Source organism: Somniosus microcephalus, chromosome 19 (genome assembly GCF_052327205.1).
Source record: "Somniosus microcephalus isolate GS21.2 chromosome 19, FLI_Smic_1.0, whole genome shotgun sequence".
Classification (NCBI taxonomy): domain Eukaryota; kingdom Metazoa; phylum Chordata; class Chondrichthyes; order Squaliformes; family Somniosidae; genus Somniosus; species Somniosus microcephalus.
In genome coordinates this window covers 67,969,943-67,991,767 of record NC_141005.1, presented here as the reverse complement: position 1 = coordinate 67,991,767, position 21,825 = coordinate 67,969,943, and the positions used below count along the sequence as shown (strand labels likewise).

The following is a 21,825-nucleotide window of genomic DNA, read 5'->3' as shown; positions in this document are numbered from 1 at the left end:
TTTTTTTTCCCTAACCGAACCCAGTGGCCTTCCTCTTCCCCGCTAAAGCTAATTTTCTTTTGAAAGCTTAAACTAAGTTTGAATTTACAGTGTGGGCCACGAGTCATACGTCAAGGTTTTGCACAAAATACCATTGAGTGTTCACCTCATTAGTTTCCTTTAAATGTTTTAAAAGCTGGAATCACATCACCCTTGATTTTGGCTGCAGCACGTGTCGGAAAACAACAGTGACCGTACTTCAAAAATAATTCATTAGCTATAAAACACTTTGGGATGTCTTAAGGATGTGAAAGGTGCTACATTGAATGACAGTTCTTTCTTTCTTTGTGGACATATCTGCAGCCACTTTCATTCTGACACTGCTTTAGTTGAGATTCTGGACGACCAGACCCGCTGAACTGGCACCTGCTGTTCACACCACTAAATCCGGCTTCCTTATCCTAGTGATAGACCTGCAGCCTCAGCTTCTTATGGATTCATGAGTCTTCAACAACAACTTGTATTTATATAGTACTTTTAACCTAGTAAAATGTTCACAGGAGCGTTATCAAACATAATTTGACACCGAGCCACATAAGGAGATATTAGGGCAGATGATCAAAAGCTTGGTCAAAGAGGTAGGTTTTAAGGAGCGTCTTAAAGTAGGAAAGAGAGGTTTAGGGAGGGAATTCCAGAGCTTAGGGCCTCTGCAGCTGAAGGCACGTCCGTCAATGGTGGAGCGATTAAAATTGGAGTCGCACAAGCGGCCAGAATTGGAGGAGCGCAGATATCTCAGAGGGTTGTAGGGCTGGAGGAGCTGCAGAGATAGGGAGGGGTGAGGCCATGGAGGGATTTGAAAACAAGGACGAGAATTTTAAAATTGAGGTGTTGCTCAACCGGGAGCCAATGTACATCAATGAGCACAGGGGTGATGGGTGAACGGGGCTTGCTGCGAGTTAGGATACGGACAACAGAGTTTTGGATGAGCTTTGGTTTATGGAGGCTGGAAGATGGAAGGCCGGCCAAGAGTGCATTGGAATAGTTAAGTCTAGAGGTAACAAAGGCATTAATGAAGGGATTCAGCAGCAGATGAGCTGAGGCAGGAGCGGAGTCGGGCAATGTTATGGAGGTGGAAGTAGGCGGTCTTAGTGGTGGCGTGGATATGTGGTTGGAAGCTCATCTCGGGATCAAATACGACACCAAGGTTGCGAACTGTCTGGTTGGCAGGGAGAGGGATGGAGTTGGTGGCTAGGGAACGGAGTTTGTGGTGGAGACCGAAGACAATGGCTTTGGTCTTCCCAATATTTAGTTGGAGGAAATTTCTGCTCATCCAGTACTCATCGGACGAGCAGTCTGACAATTTAGAAACAATGGAGGGGTCGAGAGAGGTGGTGCTGAGGTAGAGCTGGGTGTCGTCAGAGTATATGTGGAACCTGATGCCATGTTTTCGGATGATGTCGTCAAGGAGCAACATGTAGATGAGAAATAGGAGGGGGCCAAGGATAGCTCCTTGGGGGGATACCAGAGGTAACGGTGCGGAAGCGGGAAGAGAAGCCATTGCAGGACATTCTCTGGCTACGATTAGATAGATAAGAATGGAACCAGGCGGGTGCAGTCCCACCCAGCTAGACGACAGAGGAGAGGCGTTGGAGGAGGATGGTGTGGTCAACCGTGTCCAGAATAAGGAAATGGATTTAGGGGTGAAAACGCTGGGGGGCGGTTCACAGTCGCCAGTGTCCTAGAATGCAAACCAAAAGAGTACAGAATAAAAGCAGCATTTGCAACTGCTTGTACACCGCTTACTGATGTTGTCTGGTTTATTATAGCTCCCCAGAGATCACAGAATTACATAAAATTTACAGCAATGAAAAAGAGTCCATTCGGCTCAATTGATCGATGTCGGTGTTTATGCTCCACATGATCATCCTCCCACCCTACTTCACCTAACCCGAATCTTCTATTCCTTTTCCCCCTCATGTACTTATCCAGCTTGCCCTTAAATGCATCTATGCTATTCGCTACTCCATGTAGTAGCAAGCTCCATGTTCTAACCACTCTCTGGGTGAAGAAGTTTCTCCTGAATTCCTTATTGGATTGAATAGTGATTGTCTTATATTTATGGCCCCTAGTTTTGGACTCCCCACAAGCGGAAACACTTTCTCTGCGTCCGCCCTATCAAACCCCTTCATAATTTTAAAGACCTCTATTAGTTCAGCCCTCAGCCTTCGCTTTTCTATAGAAGAGCCCCAGTTTGTTCAGTCTTTCCTGATTGTTATAACCTCAAAAGTTACAATGTCTGTAATGATTATTTCAATCCACCAGCCCCTGAAGTAAGATTTCTGTTTCCATGAGTGCGGTCTATTGAATGATCGAAGCTTTGTTACTGCAGACAGTTGCGCTCAGGAAACCCAAGACCATATTTTGAGGATAGTGTTGTGGCGAGATGTGTTGGAGCTCCGACACTCTGTGCTGTGGGGCAGTATAACTTAGGTTTATGATCCTATGCCCACAGTGCTCCTGAGCTCAGCCTCGCAGCTGAAGGGCAGACAGGTGTTTCCCCTGTGGGGGAATGAAGTGAAGTAGAAAGGAGCAGTCAGCATCTGCTGCTCTGACGCACTGCCCGACGGCTTGTTTCGGAGCGCCATTTGGCAAGGCCTGCGAGCAGTTCACCCGCAAACTCAGATGGTGATGGTTTCGGGTAACCACACCCAAAAAAGGAAGATAAACGAGGGGAGAACCACATGGAACAACAGTGCTCAGCTGGCAGGAGTATCTCACTGCTGATAGTGGTCTCTAGTCACCTATCAAATTTTACCAGTCTAAACCACACTCTTGCCCAGATTTCCACTAGTTACAAGCCCCATCTTAGAACTGTCCATTGTTTGGCATGCGACACGCAGGATAATCTCCTGCGCTTCAAGTGACAGATTCAGGCCACAAGACTACAATCCCATGATTTTCAATATAAAATGGTTATAGGAGAGCGAGATATTTGCCTCACCCAGGGCATGTTCAGTCACCTCTTGGTGTTCGAAGATTACATGGAGATCTGGGAAGGAAGTAATTCATTTGCGCACATTCTCTGCCAAGGAATAGGAGTGGGAGAAAGTAAATCGTTTGAGTTTTATGGTCGAATTCATCTTCCTCTCAATGAGCTCTTTTGCAGAGTTGAACTACAGCCAACTCTTCACATTCCCTCCAACTCACATCATCCAGATCAAATTTAGAAGAGGGGCCAGCATAACATCAGCAACAAAGGTGCAAATTCAGCAATTTAAACACTGGACCCATTAAGTATCAAAATTTTGACGCATACATTTATGCGACTATTTTTTCTTCAAGTCTGGCCACTCAGCAACCTACCACCACATGCCCCAGATACATGAACAAAAGAACAGAGAGGGAGGGGAGAGAGGGAAGGGAGACATAGGAACTGCTAGATGACAAAATGACCTCGGTTCACCTTCTGCCATCCTGGTAGTCACATGATACAACGATACTGGATTTGTTGACTAATCACAGCAATCAATCTCTATCAAATAGTTTACAACAGACCCAGAAAGAGCATGAAGAAAATCTTAGTGGTGGAGAGCTTTGGCAACCATAGCTCCAAAGTCACCTTTTTCCTCCCAGGCCTGCTACACTTACCACGTCATGTTTCAAATTATGCATATATACTGTATCCCAAAATGTTGTTTTCTGAACGAAATCTCTCTAATTTACATTTGAATGAATCAATACTAACCACTTCCATCATCTCCCTAAGGAGTCTGTTCCATAGATTGACCACTTGCTCACTGAAATATTGTTTTGCAGATCAGTTTTGAATTTACCCCCTTTCTAATGCAGGACGTGTCCTCGGGTTCTATTGTTCTTGGGAAGGTGAAATAACTTGTCAGGATCTACAACATAGACACAGACAACAGGAGACACTGGCGAGCACTGAAACAAATCCTAAACAACTTCAAGCTCTCATATTTCGTGTTAATCTAAATTCCAGGGAATACAAGCTTAGTTTATGTAATCTATCCTCATAATCTAACCCTTGGAGCCATGGTAACATTCTGGTGAATCTGTCACAGCTAATTTAGCCTTTCTAAGGTACGGTGCTGAGAAGTGTACACAGTACTCCAGATGTGGTCTAACCAGGGCTTTGTATAGCTGTAGCAAAACTTCATCCCCTTATATTCTTGTCCGCTAGCTATAAAGGCTAACACGCCATTAGCCTTTTTGATTACTTTTTGTATCTGACCGCTACATTTTAGTGATCTGTGTAAATTCCTTTGGACCTTAACTGTTCCTAGCCTTTCACCATATTAAAAAAAAAACTCATATCCTTTTTTGGTCCATAATGGATGACTTCACACTTACCTGCATTAAAATCCATCTGCCACAGTTTGACAATGTCTCTTTGTAATTTTATGCTTCCGTCTACACCACTTACAATGCCACCAATCTTTGTGTCATCAGCAAACTTGGATATATGGCTCTCTATTGTGTTATATAAGTCATTAATAATAAAAATAGTGAATAGCTGAGGCCCGAGCACAGATCCTTTTGGGACATCACTGGTCACTTTCTTCCTATTCAAGTACATTACCATTATTCCTACTCTTGATCTTTTATCACCTAACCAATCTCCTAGCCAGGTCAATGGCCCAGAAATTCCAGAACAGGGCTTGCAGCACGTGCAAGCCCCATATTTACACTTACCCCGCGCTACTGCCGATCAGCTCCAGGGACGCCTGGAATTGGTGTTTCCAGAAGAAGAATTCCGGGCAGCGTATGACGTCACGCCGCCCAGGAGTGCAGCCAGCGCGAAGTCAGGAGCATGCAGTGCAAGTGAGACACGCCCCTTGAGGTCTCAGTTTCACTGGACACGCCCCCAATGTTTCTGTCAAGCTGCTAACCATTTTTACATGCAAAGCAGCAGTTTAAATAGGTTTTTGGAAGTTTTTTGAAGATTTTGGTAACTTTTATAAACTTTTTTAAATGTTTACATTATTTTGAGTAATCTGAAGTAGTTTTAAAGAGAATTAAAGCAATTTAAAGACTTTTAAAAGCCCTAAAAGATTTTTTTTAATTCCATTTATTTATTTAGCAATGTCGTCGTCATACGTGTCTTCACACTGTTCCCTTTGGGGAACTGTATGAAGTGGTGGAAGGATTTATGGCCATGATTAACGCTCATTCCGTGACCATAACCATCTTTGAACCAGCCATTAGGGCGGTTAGTCCTATGGCGGGAGGGTTTTACGGGCTCCCACAAGCTATACAAGGAGGGGGGGCCACCCACACCCACGGACGCAAATATCCCACTGGATGTCAACCCAGAATTTAGAGCCGGAGCTCCGACTCCACTTGCCGGGACTGTCTGGAGCGGGGTTCGAAACCCTACCCTGATCTGGCCCAGCGGCGGGGATCCTACCGCTATGACAAAGGCCCAATCCGATTAGCAACGTGAAATGGCAGCATAGGGCTCCAGTCACGGGGAGGGAAAAGGCGCAGGAAACGTATGGGTGTCACCTTTTGTGCGGAGTGGGCCTTTTGCGTAGCAGTAAGCATCCCCGCCGCTGGGCCAGAAGGAGTAGGGTTTTGAACCCCACTCCAGACAGTCCCGGCAAGTGGAGTCGGAGCTCCAACTTTAAATTCTGGGTGGACATCCAGCGGGATACTTGCATCCGTGGGTGTTGGTGGCTCCCCCCCCCTCAGATGGGTTGTGGGAGCCCGTAAAACCCGCCCGCCATAGGACTAACCACCCTAATGGCTGGTTCAAAGATGGTTACGGTCACGGAATGAGCGTTAATCACGGCCATAAATCCTTCCACCACTTCATACAGTTCCCCAAAGGGAACAGTGTGAGGATACGTACGATGATGACCTCTTGCGCAATGCACCTCCTTGGACCCTCAGTCGCAGATGCGAGGGGGCAAGTTGTGCAATTGTTAAATGTTTTATTTTATTGACATGTAAAATGTTGGCCCAGTAATTCCCTTCCAAATGCGCTAGTACGGTCGGGGTACTTACGCATCTGGCCAGATGAAATGCCGGTTTTCAGCATGCACAGTGCATGTGGGGAAAACCGGCATTTCCTGTCCTCTGAACGAAGGGGTTCAGAGGCAGAACGCGTGCGACTGCACAGGCAGCGCGTGCGCAGTATAATTCGCCGCTTTCATTAATGCTTTCAGTGAGGTCCAGTCATTACAACTTACACATGAAAAAAGCATGGGTACAGTTGCTCCAGAGGCTGCGGAGGAAGATATTTCTTATCGTGGAGCTTCTGAAAGTATGTATGTCTGTATATATTCCTTTGCGTGTTATGTATATATTCCTTTACTTATGTGTATGAATGTATTATTTAATTATGACTTTCAGAGAAAGTAACTTATTGGAAAATCATAATTAAAAATATACATTCATACACATTAGTAAAGGAATATAAAACATACATACATATACGTAAAGGAATATATGTGGACATACATACATAACTCATTCTCACATTCCATTCACACAGCCACAATTGCTCCTTCTACCTACCGTTCTGAAAACCCGTTTAAAAAAAAAAAAATTAAAGTTTAAAACTTAGTTAAAATTTCTTAAAATAACTTCCCTCCCTTTCCCAAACCTAAATATTGCATTTCATAAGCTCCTCCATAAAATATATCTCCTTCCCCAGCCAATGAACAACTTTACACTTGCTTTTTTTAAGTGCAAGTTCTAGGGACTTACCCTCACTGAATCCATCAGTGAAATCTGCAAAGTTCACTGCGCAAGCGCTGCCTGTGCAGTCGCACGCGCTGTGAATAGACCTCGGGTCTGGAAATGCCGGCGTTCCCCGCATGCGCTGTTCCTGCTGAACGCCGGCATTTCCAACGGCCAGACGCGTGAGTAACCCGACCGTACTCACGCTTCTGGCCTGGAATTTCTGGCCCAATAATTTTCCTTCAATTCCATGAGCTTTCATTTGAGCTAACAGTCTCTTATGTGGAACCTTATTGAATGCCTTCTGGGGAGGGGGAAGGAGGGAGGGGAGGGGGAAGGAGGGAGGGGAGGGGGAAGGAACACATCCATAGACAATCCCCTGTCTACTACTTTAGTTACTTCTTCAAAAACTTCAATTAGGTTTGTTAGATATGACCTACCCTTTACAAATCCATGTTGGCTCTCTCTATTCAGCTCAAATTTCTCTCAGTGCTCAGTCACTCTGTCCTTAATTATAGATTCAAATAACTTCCCCACAACAGATGTTCGAGTAGCAGGTCTATAATTTCCTGGATTCTCTCATCTTTCTTAAATAATGGAGTTACATTTGCAATTTTCCAATCTAAAGAGACAGTTACTGAATTGAAGGAGCTTTGGAAGATTATGGATAAAGCTTCTGCAATTTCCTCACCTACTTCCTTTAAAACCCTGGGGTGGAAACCATCAGGTCCTGGGGATCTGTCAGTGTTTAGTGCCATTATTTTTTCTAATACTGTTTTCTTGCTTACGTTAACTTTAGTGAGTTCCATTCCTCGATTCATTATTAGTTTCCCTGAAATGTCAGGTATATTATCCTCTTCCTCTACTATGAAGACTAACAAAGTAATTATTCAACAAGTCTGCCACTTCCTCATTTTCATTTGCAATATTACCCACATCTGTTTTTAAAGGACCGACATTACCCTCGACTATCCTTTTTCTTCTAATATAGTTGTAAAATCTTTTTGTGTTAATCTTGATATTCCTCACAATAAATCAAAAGCAGAAGGCATTCAGTGGAGGATCCTTACCTCTCCAGTGGTTGGATGGGTTCCAAATTTCTTTATCCATGGAATGATACTCCTACAGAAACAAAGACCATAAAATTACAGAAAACAGACTTTGTAAAAGGTGGAATAGCTAAAGAATGGACTTTAAGTTCCAATAAGCCCACCCCTCGGAATGGTTTTAATTCCATCTTCCCACTTTGTCACCATGCCCCTCAGTCCCTTCTTCTCTCCAGAAAGGCATCTCGTTGCCTCTTGAACTCATTTACAATGAGCACTTCAATGGTCTTCCCAGGCAACGTATTCCACAAGTCTTTTAATAACAACATAAAATGCTGGAAATAGCTAGCAGGTCTGTCAGCATCTGAAAAAATCTGAGGAAGGGTCGACGAGCGAAATGTTAACCTGTCTTTTCTCTTCAGCTTCACTGATATCCGCATGTATTTCTGGCATTTACTGCTTTTATTTCAGGTTTCCGGCATTTGCAGTTCCTCAAGTCTATTAAACGTTTTGTAAAAAAACAACTAATGTGTAATGTCCCTTCTGGCTCCTATCCTTTTAATGTTTAAAGTTGTGTCCTCTAACAATTAAACCCTTCAGAAAAGGGAAAGATCTGTCTGGATTAATGACTTTAAATCCTTTCATAATCTCGAGGGGGGAATAAAAGAGAACGCACGTCCTTAACCTTTCCAATGTCCAGAACCATCTAGGTTGCTCACCTTTGTAACCCCTCAAAGGAAATAATATATTTCCCATGATTAGGTGATCAGAATTATACACAATCCTCCTGAAAACTTTTGACCAACACCTTAAATGGTACCATTATAACTTCTTTTGATTTTTACTCGATCTTCTACTAATACAGTCTCTTTGCCGATCACTTTGTATGGCTTCCATTTAACATATACTCCCTCTGTGGGTTCTTTGCTATGATAATAATGATTTCACACTTAAATGATGTTGCATTCCATCTGTCATCTACTGAATCAATTACTTAAAGGATCCAAAAATCTTTCCAAATCTAATGATATTGTCTCGTTAATTCCACTGCCATATCTGCAAACATGGAGGAGTTTTGCATATTATAACCTTACCCTCAGATGACTCACTCTAGCCACTTGCAAGCTTGAACAGTTCCCATTTACAGCTGCCCTCAGTTTCCTATTTTAAGTCAGTTATTGATGTACATACTACCATTTTTAACCGTATTCCTTGATTCTTTATCAGTCATCATTAATTGCCAAAAATGGAATCTTGTCACAATGTCTCTGAAAATAACTATAACTGCCTTGTCCACTATGTTTCTATCATGTTCAAAATGCACCAGTAAGTTAAAGTATGATCTCCCCGACTGAATACATGCTGATTGTGCTTTAGCAAGTTAATGCTCCTCCACATGTTAACTTAGGTAAGCCCTGATCAAGTTTAGCTTGAAATATGCACTCCCGTTAAAGCCCAGTAGAGGACACTGCAACACAGTTGAGCCACCACAACCCTAAATGATTCATTAATGAATAGTTGCTTCAGTATCTGATGCACCAACATTGCAAATGTAAACGTACTCCAGTAGGCCAAGACTAAATTGAAGGGGATAATTACGGGTAAGTTTAATCTATGATGAACGTTTACTCCTACACCACCTCAGTCGTTTTAACTATTTAAAAAAATATTTGCACTTACTGGCTGCCTCTTCCATCCATTTATTACAGCACAGACTATAATAGATGCCAGAAACCCTAAATACCAAATGCAGTACCTTCTCAAGGTACGTGGGTGAATTCAGTCCTCAATGCTTCTGGGAGTTCTGTGCTAGTGAAGCCCTTAATGATAAAAGCACATCAGCATGTGAGCAGAGATGCACTGTCACAAGGATTCCCAGACAGTAAACCCAAGCTGTCAAGATTTAAATTTCAGCAGTAATAATGCTGAGGCTGCAGTGGTTCACTGCTGGCTAGTTCTGATGAAGAGTTACACTGGAAAAGTTAACCAGTCTTTCTCTTCAGAAGCTGCTCAACCTGCTAGTTCTAGGGTTTTCTGTTTTCATTTCAGATTTCCAGCATTGATCTCTTTACTGTTACCTCTCTTATTTCAATGATGTGCCAACACTATCATGATCCATGAGCTCGAGATAGTGTACAGTATTTACAAAATACTCCAATTAAAAGAAAATCAAAGGAATTAGGATTCTCAAAGTTGAGGAAATAGCTGCTTCCATTGCGATAATTATAATTCCTGCCATCATGGCTCATGATTCTTTGGCCATTTTTTGACAGTTAAGATGTGTGTTTTTTTTGTTTTTTTAAAGCAAATCCTTGCCTAAATGGGGTTAGCTTCCCAAGACAGCCCGGTGCTGAATTCAGGATCAGCAGACAGGTGAATGGTAATTACAATGCGAGACGGGAAGCTGTTTCTCTCAGAGAGCCAGTTCATTAACTATGACTGGTTATTCAGAAAGACACTTTGTACCTTGGCGTTGGAAACCTTTTGTGATTTCAGTGGGGGCTGGGAGCGGGGTTTTTAAAAAGCAGAACACAGACACTAGTGGGAAGTCATGCAGCAGAAGGCTGTAAAGGAAGCAACCCACTGACCTGGGCATTGGACAGGATACACAGAAATTGAGCTTCTAAGTTGATTTAGACAATCTACCTGAGTGGGCTGGTGCTTGGGAGTTCTTTATTCTTGTAACAGTACAAACAGAAGTTATACTGATTGTATCAAGTGACTCTCATCAAGTTCATTGTTCCATGTTTTACTGATTATGAAATAAATCAGCTAGCTATTCAAACCAAATTTCTCCTCATCCAGTGTTAACTCAGTCTGCCTTCAGAGATTGAAAGAGTACCCATGCATAAACCGTCAAAATCTGGCCAGGATCACAAGTGAACTTCATTGTTACATTCCTGGGTCCTGCTATCATTCCAGTAGATATGGTGTGCAGTAGGAATCAACTTCCATAAAAAGTAAGTGTATGGACCACTTATGGGCGAGACTGATACCACTGAGCAGGAGAAAATGACTATAGCAGACCCGAATTTGTTACACTGCATTGAAACCCACGACATATTCCGGCAGCCACATCTCTACACAGCAGCACTTCTCTCCAAGACTCAACTTGGAATGCAAGCTAAGGCAGGAGGTCACTATGCGAAGTAATAAAGCTTCTATACTCACAAGAGATCAAACACCATCCCATCAGGGGTACATACTGGGTACTCAAAGGGTTGAAGAGACAAGCTGAAAGAGAAAGAAGCAGTAAGGTCAGTAAAACCTAGTAAGTGTTAAGACAATATACCTTCACTGAGCACACTGAAGCCAAACAGATGTTGCAGGACTGAAACTGCCGAGACACTTTCAAACCTTGCACCCTGTTCATTTTGAGCTGCATACACACAGCCCTATCTCGAGGCTGCATTCTAGTACAGGTTACAGGTAAATTACTTGTCTGCAAAGCATAATCACACAAATTGCCCGAACAGTCACTTTTAACGTCTTAGAAATTCTCTGAACAGCCGAACATCCAAAGATTGGAATTAAATGACTTAAACTGCAATAACTAATTCAGCTGAGTTTGTTGTGTATCTTTTATTTCAGTGTTTTTAAGTTAAACAATCATCTAAGAATCAAAACTTCTGAAAAGATGGAGTCTGAATGAACTAAAAGCATTTTTATTAAAAAAAAGACAAAAATACATTATTTTAAGCAGTTGGTTTGTGCTCGTGACTGCAGCACTTTCCATGAATAATATAGAGGGGGAATAGTATGAAATGAAGGCCAGCGGTTCAGTTTTGAAGCTCATGTGATGAGGCAGAGCTGGAAACACTATTTTGTTGACTCAAAGAATTCAGGGCAAAGTTTAGGAATGAAACAGGTTTGGAGATACGGGAATGGGACCACAGACTGACATCATCCCGCAACACACTTACCCTGTAAATTCATGGGGACATGGATTCAAACTTGAATGAGAAAGGGTGAATATATAATCTCCTTACACAGAAGGTGGTAAGCACATGATTATAATCTACCCAGGGAAATGGAGAAGGTTACAATTTTAAAGATGGCGGCCGTGACGGTCCGGTGCTGAGATCGCTCTCCCTGTTTTGGGCGGCCAGCTCTCGCCGCTCGCTCCCACAACCGGAGCGAGGTGCTTGGCGAGTCGGGCAGAGGCAGCGCAGCGCGGTGAGCAGCAGCCAAGCCGACCCGCTGGAGCACATCGGCTGGCAGCTCCTCGGCGGGAAGGAATTCCGACAGGGAGGAGGGGAGCCAAGCATGGCGGCCAGAGGCCGACCCGTGAAGAGAGAGAAGTAGGCCCCGGGCCGTGGCGCGTGGAGCCGGTGACGGTGAAGAAGAGGCCGCATTGGAGCATTCACATCCCGACGATGTGTTCGGCGAGTCGGGTGGAGGAGCGCAGCGCAACGAGCAGCAGCAGCAGACTCACGACACGCTGCAGCACGTCGACCGGCAGCTCCATTTCGGGTAACTCGCAGTCCGGATGGGAGGAGGGGAGCCGGGCATGGTGGCCAGAGCAGGAGAAGCAGGCCACCACACGTGGAGCCGGCAACAGCGAGGAGGAGGCCGCGGTGAAGAGGAGGACGGAGCGGCTGAGGGACATCGTGCTCCCACTGCCACGGGAAGCCATTGTATTGACTCTGAACGCGGCGCTGTATGTATAGCTGACGCGTCCCGACGGGGAACAAGCATTCCATTGTAGTTGTTACATATGGCAAATAAATCTAATCTGAATCTGAATCTGATCTGAATAAATTTTGGACAGACAGGGCTGTTGAAGGGTATTGAGGTAAAGTGTGATACATGAGACAAGCCCGAATGATACAGATGGAGCGCCTCAGCTATGAAGAGAGGCTGGACAGGCTGGAGTTGTTTTCCTTGGAGCAGAGAAGGCTGAGGGGGGACCTGATTGAGGTGTACAAAATAATGAGGGGCATAGATAGGGTAGATAAAGAGGAACTTTTCCCCTTAGTGGGGGGGTCAATAACAAGGGGGCATAGATTCAGGGTAAGGGGCAGGAGATTTAGAGGGGATTTGAGGAGGAACTTTTTCACCCAGAGGGTGGTTGGAATGTGGAACTCAATGCCTGAAAGGGTGGTGGAGGCAGGAACCCTCACAACATTCAAGAAGCATTTGGATGAGCACTTGAAATGCCATTGCATACAAGGCTATGGACCAAATGCTGGAAAATGGGATTAGACTGGACAGGGATGGATGGGCGGCGCAGACACGATGGGCCGAAGGGCCTCTTTCTGTGCTGTAAAACTCTATGACTCTATGGTTACTTTGTTTTTTGTATGGTCTAATGTTCCTAAGGGAATTGCAATATATTGGGAGGGGAAAAGGCAGAATGGGGACTGGGGAAAGAGGGGGTAGAGAAGAATCTTAGAGGTCGTCTAGCCCTCAATGAAAGAATTCTGAAAATGTAGAAGGCCTTAGCAGAAGCAGTGAGAAGCTTCACACTGAATCACTTGTTCGAAATCACTTGGCTCCAATGCCATCTGCAGTTGAAATTCCATTGCATTATTATTGTGATGTATTTTCAGGAGCACAAATAAGCCAGAACGACAGCCAAGTAGAGCAGCAACAGGAAGCCCTTACCTGCAGTGATCGAAGGGCAAGCGGCGGAAGTTTGCTTGTGGAATAACTGCAGGAGGGAAGAATAATGATCATTCTTTTCTTGAAGGGAACTACATCAGTTGACATATTAAACGCAAGATCTAATCGCATGTATAAGTGAGGGCTGGAGCAACACGCCTGCCAGTCTACCAGGGTCAGGCCTTGCACTTTGCAGCAGGCCCAGCTGAGCAGACAAACTGGCTGCTGCCACCCGACTATGGCCTGACCCTGTTGCCTCAGCACCACATGGTACAGTGACAGATCGAAATAGATCACTGATCTGTCACCACAGACAACTTGGAAATGGGGTGAAGGACCAGGCCATACGTATGCTGGACCAACCACGAGAAGAGTCAGAATCCTCTCCAGAAATGGGAGCATATTTTTTCCTAAAACTAAATAAGGCATAAATATGCTGCAATCTCCCCTTTAATCAGATTTAACTTTGCAATAGGCAGGTTCTGAACGTCAGACCAAGGGAATGGAACTAATTGGAGAGCTCTTTCAAAGAGCGGGCACAGGCACGATGGGCCAAATGGACTCCTTTTGTGCTATAGGATTCTACGATTCTATGATCAGTGCCAGTTTTCACCCCAATCTCACAAATGATCAACAGTCCTAGAATTTTGATAACTTTAGGAGATACGAGATTACCAAGCCATTTCCTACATAAGCGTTAGCTAGTTATCAACAAAAGGAGGCAAAAATCAAAGCTTACAGGTTCCTGTCTGGTTAAGATCCAGTATGTAAAACTGATTTCAACATTAAACCCATTAGCACTAAGCATGTGGCTTGGAAAACCAATTCACTGTGTGATGAGAAGTACTGTAAGTGGAGTTTAAAGACAATGGTGTACAAAGTGTTTCTCGAGAACGGATGAGGTTGCAGCTGCGGTACAGCGTTCAGTGAATGACAGCACAGTAAGAGAGGCCCTTTGATTGTCCTGCAATGAAGCAACTTTCCACCATATGCTCTTCCACAAGAATCTGTTCACTGCTGGAGTCACATATACTTTACTGAGCTTTCACCGACCATTGTTAACCAAGCACAAAGTGAAGAGGCACCTGCCAGTGCATACCCAATCATACAACTATTAGATCAACAAATATCAAATAGGTATTTAAAAACCATAATGTACATCAACAGAAACACTGAAAATACTGGAAAACTATACATCTGAAAAGAGAAAAGACAGCCTAATATTGTGTGTGCGGAGCCTTCATCACAACAGTATGTTTTTTTACCTGATTAAAGCATCCCCACTCACCCCTGGAAACAGAGGCACTGATCAGCCTCTGGCCTTCAGGAGAAGACGACATGAAGCAGATGACAGGTCCCTCCATGTCCATCATCAGTCTCCACTCGGCCAGGAGATACAGTTTACATGGGAGTAGCTGTCCTGGGGTTGCTTCTTCCGCACAGAGATATGCGACATGATACAAGGCAGTACCACAGCTTTCTATGTGGCTTTTCTACTCAAGGCTAGGGGCACACTTCTAGTTGCACAGGAACATGGTATTTCTAGAGCTCAGGAAGGCTGCCTTCCTCCAGCATGGCTCTCCTTGTAGCATCATGAACGTGCAGCATCTCAGCACCTTCAGAAATGGTGCCGCTCACTACATAGCACATCAAGTTCAAAGTTCAGTAATGGATTACATTTCCTGTTCCACTGGCCTTTAAACCCACTTTCCTCCACTCCATTCCATTCATACTTTGAATCCACATTCACTCAAAAGTTTAAAGACTTCCCCAAGACATGTTACAGTCCAAATATAGTAATGGAATTTACACAGATCAACAAGCTAATACTCCACTGTCTGTAAATGTGGTACCAACAGAAACCTCAATACCCTGCTACTTAGGTACAGTGCAAATTCAGTCATCCTACTTACCTGTTTTCTTGCCACCATAGAAGTTGGTATATTCTGTACAGGTGATGTACCTGTAAAAGAGAAGTAAAGCTCAGTACAAACACTACAAACAGTTTAAAGAGAAGCAGGCTGCAATTTAGGTATTCAGCAGTACAAGTCACTCAAAGGATTGCACACATATACAGTTTTAAGCACCAAAATTAAAAACTACATCTCTGGTGTACTAATTTGTATCCTAGCAAAAACCACTACCTTCAGGAAAGGAGCGGGGGGGGGGGGGGGGGGGAAGAGAGCTGGTGGAGGTAACTATGAACTGAGCAGAGCTGCGAGGATTGCTGGGACAAGATGTACTTCCAGACAGCACACAGGTTTGATACAAGTTAAAGCTCTCTTTACTCTTCCCCAACAACATGCCTTACCCCCATCTTCAGAAGGGCATACATACTGTGCTAGTGGCCATTGTTCCAGTTCCACAGCTAAGCTCGAGCAATTTAAATCCGATAGTGACTCATTTTGGAACCAGACATACTGCAGTCTTTACTGATCATGTACTTCGCTACATTCTTTGATGATGGGGTGTAATAATAGACAGGCTCCCTCCTGTGCACCACCTCATTAGTTTAGAAGGTGCTATCATAATTTCATTTCACTGGTAAACACAGGGAATACCACAGTTTTACATAATGTCAGTGTAAATTGTGCCTTACAATTAAAGAAGCCTGCTGCCCATCAATGGTGACTAACAAGACACCAGCTGCTGGTCTTAGAAAAGGAAACTTGCCAAGATGCAAACCCGAAACTCTTCTTGTGTATATGTATTGCATAGAATAATAGTGAAGGCCAGAGAGAAATTCAAGAAAGCAATACAACTCTGGGTCAACAAGATCCTCATTTGTACATGCTTGAGGTTAATGGTCAATTCAATCCCTCAAGTGATGTTGCTGCCTTACGACATTTACATCCCGTTACCCCACATATAAACCATGTGAACCACCTGGAGGATCACATAAATAACAGTCACTTGCAATACAGAAAGAATTGTCACTTTCAGGAGAGGAGGGGGTAGAACTGGAAGGAAGAGATAAATTTGAAATAGGATCCACCGCACAAAGAAATCGCATACAACAACTTGCATTTATATAGCTTCTTTAATGCAGTAAGATGTCCTACGGTACTTCACAGTGCCAAAGAAGGAGACATTACAACAGGTGACCAAATGCTTGATCAAAGACGTAGGTTTTAAGGAGGAGAAAGAGATGGCGAGGTAATTCCAGAGTTTAGGGACTGAAGACACGGCTGGCAATGGTGGGGCGAAGGAAGTGGGGGATGCACAAGAAGCCAGAGCTGGAGGAACATTGAGATCTCGGAGGAGCTTATAGAGATGGGGTGGGTGGAGCGAGGTTACAGAGATGAGGTAGGGCGAGGCCACGATGTGTTTGAACACAAGGATGAGATTTTTACATTCAAGGAGTGGACATTTATCCAAAGTGTATCTGGCCTGTCGCATGTCACCAGCTGTGAGCGGTGGGTCCGCTCTGTTTGTTGGAGAGCCGGGTCCCGGAGCTCAGTGCCACAGACTACAGGGAGGGAGACAGAGGTGCAGAAAGTACTCGAGACCAACAGTCAGATAGTCGCCGCTCACATTTTATCTTTCTGGTGCTGCCTCTTCCCCATGGTGACTGGATAACTTGCCGCCGCTCCGAACAAACGCTGCAAACAAAACTCCTACCAACCGGTCCCGACACCGGAAACGCACTTGTCTCACTTCCTGACAACCGGTCCGCTCGCTATAACTCGCCGGTCAGACCCGGAGCGCTGGGAAGAGTGTTCCACCCCGTACTAGCGATAAAGTTAGATTGGGAGGGTTGAATGCTGCAGGGAATCGCCGTGAAATGGTGATGGGAAGTGATCTCTATCGCAGTTTAATATTATCTGTCTGGTTGTATTGAATGGACAATTTTTATATGGGTTATCTTCAACATACCATTTTTGTCTGCTTGGAAAAATAAACTCTGAATTTATTGTATCCATCGTTAGCATAGCATATATACGTGCATATACATAAAACAGAGAGTAATTCCACGGATACAAATCCAATAACACTCAGAAGCTTTACGCCTTCCAGGACAAAGCAGCCCGCTTTATTGGCACCCCATCCACCACCTTAAACATTCACTCCCTCCACCACCGGCGTACCGTGACTGCAGTGTGTACCATCTACAAGATACACTGCAGCAACTCGCTAAGGCTTCTTCGACAGCACTTCCCAAACCCGCGACCTCTACCACCTAGAACAACAAGGGCAGCAGGTGCATGGGAACACCATCATCTCCAAGTTCCCCTCCAAGTCACACACCATCCTGACTTGGAAATATATCGCTGTTCCTTCATCATCGCTGGGTCAAAATCCTGGAACTCCCTCCCTAACAACACTGTGGGAGTACCTTCACCACACAAACTGCAGCGGTTCAAGAAGGTGGTTTACCACCACCTTCTCAAGGGCAATTAGGGATGGGCAATAAATGCTGGCCTTGCCAATGACGCCCACATACCGTGAATGAATTTTTAAAAATAATAGTTACAGATTGAGGCACTTTCCACTTTAAGTGCTTACTAATGAGAAGATTGACCAACCTTCTCCTTCAATTGCTTGTCAGTGATCACACTACATTATTGCATTACAATCAAAAATAAGTACTTAAATAAGAAGGAAATCCTGTAAATTAGTACTGTTACCACAACAAGAATTTAAAAAAGGCATTTATTCTTGGTTTCCCGTGTTCTCAACCCCATGCCCTGCGCCCATATATCCTGCCCTGTGCTACCATGCCCTGCATTCATCACTCTTTATCTCCAAGCACTACCCTATGTCCCACATCCTAGTATCTGTTCCAATGCCTTGCTCTATGTTTTGATATACCCATGCCCTATACTCCCATGTTCTGATTTTTGTTCCCAAATCCTGCTCTGTGCCATGATGTCGTGCTGTCTGCCCCACTCTGTTCCTCCACGTCCTGCTCTGTGCACATGTGTGGTAGTGCACTGTGTTACTTTCTGTCATGTGTTGCACTGTTATACTGTTTCCCATCTTCTATGCAATCTTATTCTGATCACTATTGCCTTTTGCTGGGAGAGGCAGTCATGGTATTTGGGAACACTGGGGAGGGGCATCAAATGCTGGTATGAGTGGAAGAAGACTTTGGGGTAAGGTAACAACCACAGGGAGCCTTGGAGTGTGGAAGTAGTGGAATGGGGTCTGGGTTGCAGGAGTACTAGGACTGGAGGTGCTTGGTGGCAGGGTGGATTGGGCTGTGGCAGAATAGGGAAGATGGTGGGGAGGTATGAGATAATTGAAGAGGGGGTTGCTGGTTATGGGAATACTGGAAAATGACTGGCATGGGGATGGTGGTGGTCGCAGGGTACCACTAAAACAAATTGCAGAAATTGGAGTTTTCTTGGGACAGGCCAACTGTGAGAAGTAAAGGAATTATGCATAGTGGGCAATGAAAATAATGATTCCTTTTATAACAGCAATTTGCATTTATATAGCGCCTTTAACTTAGTGAAACATCCCATGGTGTTTCACAGGAACGTAATCAGACAAAAATTGACAACTCAAAGTTGTCACTCAAAGGGTTACCGGTGGATAGGCAATGGCAAACATTCAAAGACTGCATGGATGAACTACAGAATTTGTTCATCCCAGTTTGGCATAAAAATAAAACAAAAAGGTGACTCAACCGTGGCTAACAAGGGAAATTAGGGATAGCATAAGATCCAAGGAGAGGACATATAAATTGGCCAGAAAAAGCAGTAAATCTGAGGATTGGGAGCGGTTTAGGATTCAACAAAGGAGGACAAAGGGATTAATTAAGAAAGGGAAAATAGAATATGAGAGTAAGCTTGCAGAGGACATAAAAACTGACTGTAAAAGCTTTTATAGATATGTGAAGAGAAAAAGATTGGTGAAGTCAAGCGTAGGTCCCTTGCAGTCAGAATCAGGGGAATTTATAATGGGGAACAAAGAAATGGCAGACCAATTAAATATATATTTTGGTTCTGTCTTCACAAAGGAGGACACAAATAACCTCCCAGAGATGTCGGGGAACATAGGGTCTGATGAAAGGGAGGAACTGAAAGAAATCAGTATTTGTAGGGAAATGGTGTTAGGGAAATTGATGGGATTGAAGGCCGATAAATCCCCAGGGCCTGATAATCTACATCCTAGGGTACTTAAGGAAGTGGCCCTAGAAATAGTAGATGCATTGCTGATCATGTTCCAACATTCGATGGAATCTGGAACAGTACCCATGGATTACAGGGTAGCTAATGTTACCCCACTATTCAAAAAAGGTGGTAGAGAGAAAACAGGGAATTACAGACCGGTAAACCTGACATCGGTAGTGGGGAAAATGCTAGAGTCTATTATAAAAGATGTAATAGCAGAGCACTTGGAAAACAGTGACATGGATTTACAAAAGGTAAATCGTGCTTGACTAATCTACTGGAATTTTTTGAGGATGTAACTGGTAAAATAGATAAGGGAGAACCAGTGGATGTGGTGTATTTGGACTTTCAGAAGGCTTTCGATAAGGTCCCGCATAAGAGATTAGCGTGTAAAGTTAAGGCGCATGGGATTGGGGGCAAGGTATTGACTTGGATAGAGAACTGGTTGGCAGAGAGAAAGCAAAGCGTTGGAATAAACGGGTCTTTTTCCGAGTGCCAGGCAGTGACTAGTGGGGTACCGCAGGGATCGGTCCTTGGACCCCAGCTATTCACAATATATATTAATGATCTAGACAAGGGAACTAGATGTAATATCTCCAAATTTGCAGATGACACAAAGCTGGGTGGATGTGTGTGCTGTGAGGAGGATGCCGAGAAACTCCAGGATGATTTGTACAGGTTGGGTGATTGGGCAAAAGCATTGCAGATGCAATATAACGTGGATAAATGTGAGGTTATCCACTTTGGTGGCAAAAACAGGAAGGCAGAGTATTATCTGAATGGCAATAGATTGGGAGAAGGGGAAGTGCAACGAGACCTGGGTGTCCTTGTGCACCAGTCGCTGAAGGTAAGCATACAGGTGCAGCAGATGGTTAAGAAGGCAAATGGTATGTTGGCCTTCGTAGCGAGAGGGTTTGAGTACAGGAACAAGGATGTCTTGCTGCAGTTATACTTCTTCTTCTTAGGCAGTCCCTTGGAACTGAGGATGACTTGCTTCCACATTAAAAATGAGTTCTCAGGTGACTGATTAGTCCAATGCGGGACCTACAGTCTCTGTCACAGGTGGGGCAGACGGTGGTTGAAGGGGCGGGTGGGTGGGGTGCTTGGGTTGATGTGCGCTCCTTGCGCTGCCTGCGCTTGGCTTCCGCTTGCTCCCGGCGAAGAGACTCGAGGTGTTCGGCGCCTTCCTGGATGCTTCTCCTCCACTTTGTGCGGTCTTGGGCCAGGGATTCCCAGGTGTCGGTGGGGATGTTACACTTTTTCAAGGAGGCTTTCAGGGTGTCCTTGAAGCGTTTCCTCTGCCCACCTGGGGCTCTCTTGCCATGCCGGAGCTCCGAGTAGAGTTATACAGGGCCTTGGTGAGACCACATCTTGAGTATTGTGTGCAATTTTGGTCGCCTTATCTGAGGAAGGATGTTCTTGCCATGGAAGGAGTTCAGCGAAGATTCACCAGGCTGATACCTGGGATGGCAGGAATGACGAATGAGGAGAGATTGGGTCGATTGGGCTTATACTCGCTGGAGTTTAGAAGAATGAGAGGGGATCTCATTGAAACTTATAAAATTCTGACAGGACTGGACAGACTAGATGCAGGAAGGATGTTCCCGATGGTCGGGGAGTCCAGAACCAGGGGTCACAGTCTAAGGATAAGGGGTAGGCCATTTAGGACAGAAATGAGGAGGAATTTCTTCACCCAGAGAGTGGTGAACCTGTGGCATTCTCTACCACAGAAGGCAGTAGAGGCCAATACATCTATATATATAAATCGGTACTTCTGTCTGTCTGTCTGTCTGTCTGTCATTCTGTCATTCTGTCTGTCATCGCCTGTGCGTCTGTCGGGCTATGCGCTCGAAAGTTACAGGGCATACCTACGCGTGCGTTACCTCCAAAGAAAGCTTACGCTTCCGAGACGGTTTTAAGCGTATTTACGTTTCGGCCGGGCTAAAATCCCACCCGCGGTATCCCAAAAACCTTCAACGTTCCGCTCATTAGCATCTCATTATCCGCTCATTAGCGACAGAGTGACCTCGAGCTCGACCAATCGTACGCCGGGTTGCTGGCGTGTGCCGCCGGGCCAATCGGTGCGTGTGTGGCCGGGCCTTATCGTTCTGAACCGAGGTGAGTCGCCGCCATCTTGATTCCAAACTTTTCCTTTCTTTTTCCCGCTTTCTGCGTCTTAAAAAAAAACATTGCTTTTAAAACACATATTGTTTTTTAAAAAAATGATTTAGAACGTAATTAACTTATCTAATCTCATTAATTTTCCTACCTTTCCCCATTTTTCCAGGTAGGCCTAGAAGCCTCAGCGTCTCCTCCGCACCCACGCCCGAGCTAGGCACCTCCCGGCCCACTCGAAGGCTGGAGGGCCGAGC

The 21,825-nt window shown here is 44.6% G+C and overlaps 1 protein-coding gene across 1 annotated transcript in view; it reads right to left on the bottom strand.

The window, feature by feature from the left end:
• The window catches only part of ppil2 (peptidylprolyl isomerase (cyclophilin)-like 2), a 189,277-nt gene extending 172,229 nt beyond the window's left edge, over positions 1 to 17,048 (bottom strand). Inside the window, exons 1-5 of the mRNA XM_085961988.1 lie at positions 16,869 to 17,048; positions 15,248 to 15,297; positions 13,338 to 13,383; positions 10,902 to 10,964; positions 7,755 to 7,806 (exon numbers count right to left, since the gene is read on the bottom strand). Of these exons, the coding sequence (XP_085818114.1) occupies positions 7,755 to 7,806; positions 10,902 to 10,964; positions 13,338 to 13,383; positions 15,248 to 15,297; positions 16,869 to 16,900 (243 nt within the window). The 5' untranslated portion in view covers positions 16,901 to 17,048. The remainder of the gene's footprint in view (positions 1 to 7,754; positions 7,807 to 10,901; positions 10,965 to 13,337; positions 13,384 to 15,247; positions 15,298 to 16,868) is intronic.
• Between the last annotated feature and the right edge of the window lie 4,777 nt (positions 17,049 to 21,825).